The 6515-nt window shown below is 38.9% G+C and overlaps 1 protein-coding gene across 1 annotated transcript; it reads right to left on the bottom strand.

Moving 5' to 3' along the window:
* Nucleotides 1-1376: 1376 nt before the first annotated feature.
* On the bottom strand, nt 1377-5968 carry LOC106787770 (putative uncharacterized protein DDB_G0282133). The gene is made up of 2 exons (XM_014750424.1): nt 3705-5968; nt 1377-2231 (listed from the first exon to the last, which is right to left on the bottom strand). The coding sequence occupies exons 1-2, from the start codon at nt 4909-4911 to the stop codon at nt 1444-1446; spliced, it is 1995 nt and encodes a 664-aa protein (XP_014605910.1). The 5' UTR covers nt 4912-5968; the 3' UTR covers nt 1377-1443.
* Nucleotides 5969-6515: the final 547 nt, after the last annotated feature.

The raw sequence follows: 6515 nt of genomic DNA, 5'->3' as shown, positions 1-6515 counted from the left end.
CAAAGATTACCTATTAAGATAACTTGTATCTATTTAATAGACACTTTAAAAGAAATGGATGATTTAAAGTGTAGAAAGACTAACATAACATGGATTAGTGCGTGTGATCGTAAAAAGATAAGATAAATAAATCTAGTTTTCTCGTGTATAATATATCTTCAATGTAATTTGAGTTTAATGAAGCACTTCGATGTGTTCAGGAGACTGGAAAAGTATCAATGTTTAATAGGAGAAAGGGGGATGGGGAGTGTATGAAAGGCTGAAAGCAATGCAGCTGGTGCCTAAGAGAAAACAATGACAAGTTGAAGCTCTGGCTGCTGTGTGTCAGGGAATAGATAACACGCTTCATCTGCCATACATTCTGATGTTTCATTAAAAGGTGCCTATACTCATGGGGAGGACTACACAAAAAACCAGACCTATTTGTCATCCCAAAAACAAAACGTTTCCATTTAAATTGAAAAATGAAATATATATATATAAGTTAGTTAGAATTAATTTATCTTAAACAAACATGCTGAACTAATAAAATACATTTTGTCATTTTTTTACTAACAAAACACTAGGATAAGTATAATGATAATTAAAAGACATGCAAAATTTGAACCATTTAATTGGCACCGAAAAATTCAAGTTCACATTCCATTTAATTTGCATAATTGAAAAAACATAAACTATGATCTTAGAAAGAAGAGAGGGAAATATTGAGGTAGTGGGGAAAAGGGGCAGGATAAAAATGCTCTTGAGACGTAACGACGAACCAATTAGCGAATGAAAAGTAATTGCGAGACGTGTTACGTTGTTGGTTAACGATAACGTGTACGTGATTCTTGCGAAGAGAAAACTCGTTAATTATATCGTCTAGGTAACATGCATATACTTACACGTGTAAGTACTTACAAGTCTTGTTCAAATATTTCCTTGTAACATTTTTGTCCTGTTTTCTTCATTTGGAAAAAAAAAAAAAAAGAAGAATAAAATAAATTTGAACTTTTGCACAGAGAGGCCAAATGGTTTGACTACATTTTTGACAATTTTACTATCCAAAAATAATTTACTCTATATTTAATATATATTAAATATTTTTTCATAATTAATTTTATATATTTACGAATGTGCGAAAAAAAAATCTGCATAATAATATTTAAATCGTAGAATATATTTTTCAATATATGCTCACTTAATAGAAAGAAAAAAAAAAACAGCAGTTTAAAAACAATGTACCTGCATATTTAATTTAATCGATATATTCCCAACTATTTAATTAGTAAAGTTTGAATAACTTTGGCCTCATATATTATGCATTATCACATTATTCAATATCTATTTATATTTATAGTATACGTTGCTTTTTTTTTTGTTGAAAAAATACGTTCATTTATTCTCTATTAATAAAATTATTGTTCTTACAAAGTTCAATAACATAAACATATAAATAAATTTTTAACCGAAGAAAGCGTCGTCACTGGAACCCTCGGTAGCGCAATTTTGTAGTAACGATGCTGGATTCGACATATCGCTGACAACATCACCGTTATTTCCATTATTACCGGTACTTTCGTTACCATTATCGTTCTGAGATTTCAATGGTTTAACGTCTTGCGAATTATCGTAGCTACGTATTTGATGGTTTTGCGAATTGATCTCGTTGTAAACAATTTCTTGGATTTTTAACCTGACAAACATTTGTCTATCGAGGGGAAGACTTTTCAATGGATTTTTAACGCTCATTAAAAAGTGATAAGTGTCATCTTCCTCCTCCTGATTGAGAATCAATCTTTTTTGCAATACGTCATACCTTTTCCTATCCATTTCAGGATAATCATTGTCCATAGCTTCCATAAGAATTCTTTTCCTTCCTATTTTATTCATTTTAGGTGGTGGCATCACGTGATGCAGACCATCATCATTTGATAACAAAGATTGACAAGAGTCACCATCGAGATCGTCAAATTGGGTTTCCTCGTGACCCTCAAGTATGTCTATTTGTGGTTCGATCTGCGTACCATCGGGAGATGAACGTAATGCCGCACAATTTTGATTTAGGGCACATCCAATAACCCGAGAATTCATTTGGTCCCTCAAAAAGAATAAACTCCTAAACCATACCCACTTGGAATCGTGCTCGCTACCACCACCTAAACTCCCATCACATTTTCCACGATAAGTCTTCTTCAATTCGTTCCTAAAGTTGTCTCTTAGATGTTTCCATTTCGATTTCGCGACGTCGGCTAAAACAAAATTTGACTATATAGTTTAAAACTGTTTTATTTTTTTTTTTTTTAATTACGAACGCAAGCATTGTTCAATTCATTTGCATTATTACATAATTTATTAAGCTCACGTTTTGATAGTTGTTTTTTAATAGAACAGTACATTGTTAATTTTCATCTTTTAGAAAAATAATGGTGAGTGCTATCAATGATGAAAATAATAATTCTAATTATAATAATCGATGCTGACAATACTGAATTCAATTGAGAAAGCAAAAATTATTGATTTTTAAATGCACTGAACTTTTACGTAAGATATTTGTACAAATTATTGAAAAATGATCGATGATAAAGACGTTGTTGTTTCATTAATTTTTGCGCGTTTTTGTTTTCTGATGCAAATGGATTAAAAAATACGAGCATGGTTTCTTATCGAATTGGCCTTTTAAAAGATTACAACTACTAGGTCGCTCGTTTCGTCATTTTATCGAGCAGTTTGTCTCACTTGAAACTGATCGTTGCTGTTTGATATATATACTTACTTATTTATTTTAAACGACTAAGGTAAAGTTCAATCATAAATTCGAGTACGATTATTATTTATTTGTAAGAGGAACAAGAGAGCAAACTTCTCGTTAAATCATTTCTATTCTTAAACGAACTAAAATATACATACCTACATATTTCTAAATTATTTTCAGAAAATAAACGAATTTACATATGAACGTTCTCATTTGTCAACTTCAATATTAATGATATGCTTTGATAATGCAATTAAAAAATTCTAAATATAGAATAAATATTTTTGCTCGTACCTATGTATATATCGATTTCTCTGAACCTATTTAAAAAGAAAAAATGAATATGCTACTGAATATCAAGCCAAAGATTGCGAGAATAACCTTTGACACAGAAAATAATTTTTAAAAGTTGAGCAAAAATATTTAAAAAAAAAAAGGTAATATCGTGCGTAAAAAATCGAGTCGATTCATTAATGAATCTCAGTGCCATCTACCAACACAAATCTCAAAGTATCTAGCGCATGAATTCAACAGTGAACAACATCTCCGTGTCGATACAAACGATACCACCCCCGCATACTTTTATCTACGATGAATCGAAACGATCGAGAATGAGTAGGAGAGAGAGAGAGAGAGAGAGAGAGATAAAAGATAGTCTAGACATTTGAATTTCCCGCTCGTTAGAGAAAAGTAAGAATAGAGGAACCGTTCAATTCGTTCTTTTAAGTTGTACGTATACGAGCGTCCTCTATGTTGTTAAATCTTAACCCTTATCCTTTCCTTTACCTGAATCCACATATACACATACCACACAGAGCCAGAAGCACACGTATATATACTCAAAGAGTGTACACGAACATACCATATACCATTCATCTTTCTCACTCTTGGATTCTTGCATGAAAGCATGTGTTATATATATTTCTCTCTCTCTATCTCTCTCTTTCTCATTCTCTTTCGTAGTACTCACTGGAAACTTCGCAGGCTCTCGCGATCTCCCGCCACATCTTCAGTATGACGTCGCGATTGTGATAGTTAACGTTCTTCTGATCCCAGATAGCCGGTCTAGCGTGCACTTCATTGATCAGCCTCTGGAGATCCATCGTCATCGCGTTCCTGCGACCGCTCGCGTTGTTACATCTCCTGGCCGATCGTTTGGCCGTTCTTCGATTGAGAAACGTGATGTCGGCGAGAGAAGGTACGGAAGAAGAAGAAGATGCGGCCGCAGAATCAGCAGCAGCAGAAGCAGTAGTAGCAGCAGTTGAAGAAGCTGATGCACGAGTGTTGCTGTTATTTCCACCGTTACGCAGTGTCGTTGTCGTAGTAGTGGTATTAGTAGTAGCAGTAGTAGTAGTGTTCGGGGATGAGCCGTTTCCTGTATTTCGATGATTCCTCTCGTTCGATCTTTCCCCGCCCACCAATTCCTCGTCTTCTTCTTCTTCCTCGTGATGGTGATTGTTATTGTTGTATTCTTCTTCAACTTCGCCACGGGTTCCACTACTACTACCACCACCACCACCGCCAGTAGCCGTATTATCGTCGTTATTCTCGGATCGTTGCTGCTGACGGTGGTGGTTACTACTACAACTATTGTTGTTGTTGTTGTTGTTGTTATGGTTGTGTCGATGGCGGGATGTTCCTTCGTCGTTTCTTCTACCAATCGAAGAAGATCCAGCAGTGGTTGTTGCACTTGGACCACCACCACCACCACCACCACCGGTGTTTGTGTTATTTCCACTAGGCGATGATAAAAGATTATCCTCGATAGGGATAGACAAATTGGTGTGAGTACGGGATACCGAGGAAGATGAGGATTCAAGGACGGTTTGAAGACCGTCGGCTTCGTCAACGTCGTTGTTTTCGTTATTATCGTTGTCGTTGGTGTTGCTGGTTCGTTGTTGACGCCTCTTCCTCTTTCTTTTACGTTTACCTGATGTTCGGCAGGTGGTAGTGGCAGTAGTGGTAGCGGTGGTGGTTGTAGTAGTGTTAGTAGTGTTCCCTGTTGTTCCTCCTGTTCCTGTTCCTGCTGCTGTAATCGTCGCAGAAGATGAAGATAAATTAGCCGCCGAAGAAGAGTTGAGATAACCAAGACGTGCAGAGGAACGTAAACGAGAGCCGGATTCCAGGGCTTGAGCCTTGTCCTCCTCGGTGCGTGCACCATGCGTGACGACGTCCATACACGGCCGGCTAGGAGCGCGCGCGCGCGAATCAGCCGCGATCAGACGCGCACACAACTTCTACGAGAAAGAGATCACGCTACTGCTTCTTCTACTTATTCCAATTCTTATCTCTGTTTGCCTGCCTTCCTCCCACCTTCTTGTTCGTTTTCTTTCTTTCTATATATCTGTTTCTCGATTACGTCCTCCTCTTACGATCTTGGATAGACTTGCTGTGGTCAATGATTACGCTCCTTTACACTCTTGTTCGTTCACTTGCTTGCTTGCTTGCTTATTTGCTTGCTTGCTTACTTGCTCGCTCGGCTGGACGCGCGCAAGAGGATAGGACGCGCGCGCCTGCTCATGCAGCCTGACACCGGTATATAACCTTCGGCTCAGCTCGGCTCAGCTCGGCACGGCTCGACTTGGCCTTTACGCTACTCTCGGCGCGGCTCGGTTCGGCCCGGCTCGATTCGGTCTCTCTCTATCTCTTTCTCTCTCTCTCTTCTCTACACACACGCTCGAGACTCTTTCCTTACTACTGTCCAACTCTTTTCTCCTCTTAATTTCTTCGCCCCGCTTCGCCTCGCCTCACCACACCACACCACTTATTATTCTCCTCTTCCTCTCTCTCTCTCTCTCTCTCTCTCTTCCTTTCTTCGAACGATCCTCCTCTTCGTCGTAGTTGCGTCGCTTTAGATGTGGCTATCGTTGTTGTTTGGTTGTGTGTTGTATTGTTATTGTACAGTATTGGACAGTGAAGAATCTACCCTCTCTCAATGAATACACCTCGACCAACAAACACCAAGGACGGGTCCTCGTCCTTCTCGTTGGACCACTACACTGACTGATCGTTTCCCGAGAAAAGACCCTCTCCTTTTCTTTTCTTTCCTTCCTTCCTTCCTTCCTTCCTTCCTTCCTTTCAACCAACCAACCAACCAAACAACCAACCTTCTCCCGCACCCTTTTCGTAGTCTCTTTTCTCGGGGCTCCTCATTATTACGATCCTTCCTTCTTTTCCTCCTTCCGTCGACCCTTCCAATTCCACCTTTTCCTCCTCCTCCTCCTCCTCCTCCACGTCATGCTACTCCTCCTCTTTTCTTCGTCAACACCCCCTCTTACTCTTACTCTTCTTCCTTCTCCTCCTCCTCCTCCCCGATATATTATGTTTCTCTACGACAACGAATCATGCTAGCCTCTCGAATCCGCTTCGAAACGGACATCGCACCTTCTTCGGCTCAAATCGGCTTCGCTCGGCTTCGTCACTCCTCCAACATCGAACCGACTTGCCTCCTCGAGTCCTCTTCCTCCTCCTCCTCCTCCTCCTCTAACCGACAACGATATACATCCATCCGAATCGAAAGTCCTTTCAAATATCATCCTACTTAACTATTTCATCATCATTGTTATTTGTTTACACATTTTATCTCCTTTTCACGATAGGTCGAATAATAAATTTTTTGTTCCCTCAAGAGAATTCGTCTTACGTGAACGGAGCTATGGTAAATTCCTACCCTCCTATACCACCTTTTTTTTCCTCTTTTTTCTTTTCTTTTCTTTTCTTTCTATTTTGTTTTCTCCGCTGTACAAAAGTAGTCCCGTAAAACGTGGTAGCTCTCTCTCTC

Source organism: Polistes canadensis, unplaced genomic scaffold (assembly GCF_001313835.1).
Source record: "Polistes canadensis isolate GaletaPanama2010 unplaced genomic scaffold, ASM131383v1 scaffold_4, whole genome shotgun sequence".
Lineage (NCBI taxonomy): Eukaryota > Metazoa > Arthropoda > Insecta > Hymenoptera > Vespidae > Polistes > Polistes canadensis.
Note: the sequence above shows the minus strand (reverse complement) of the source record. Positions and strands in the feature narration are given on the sequence as shown.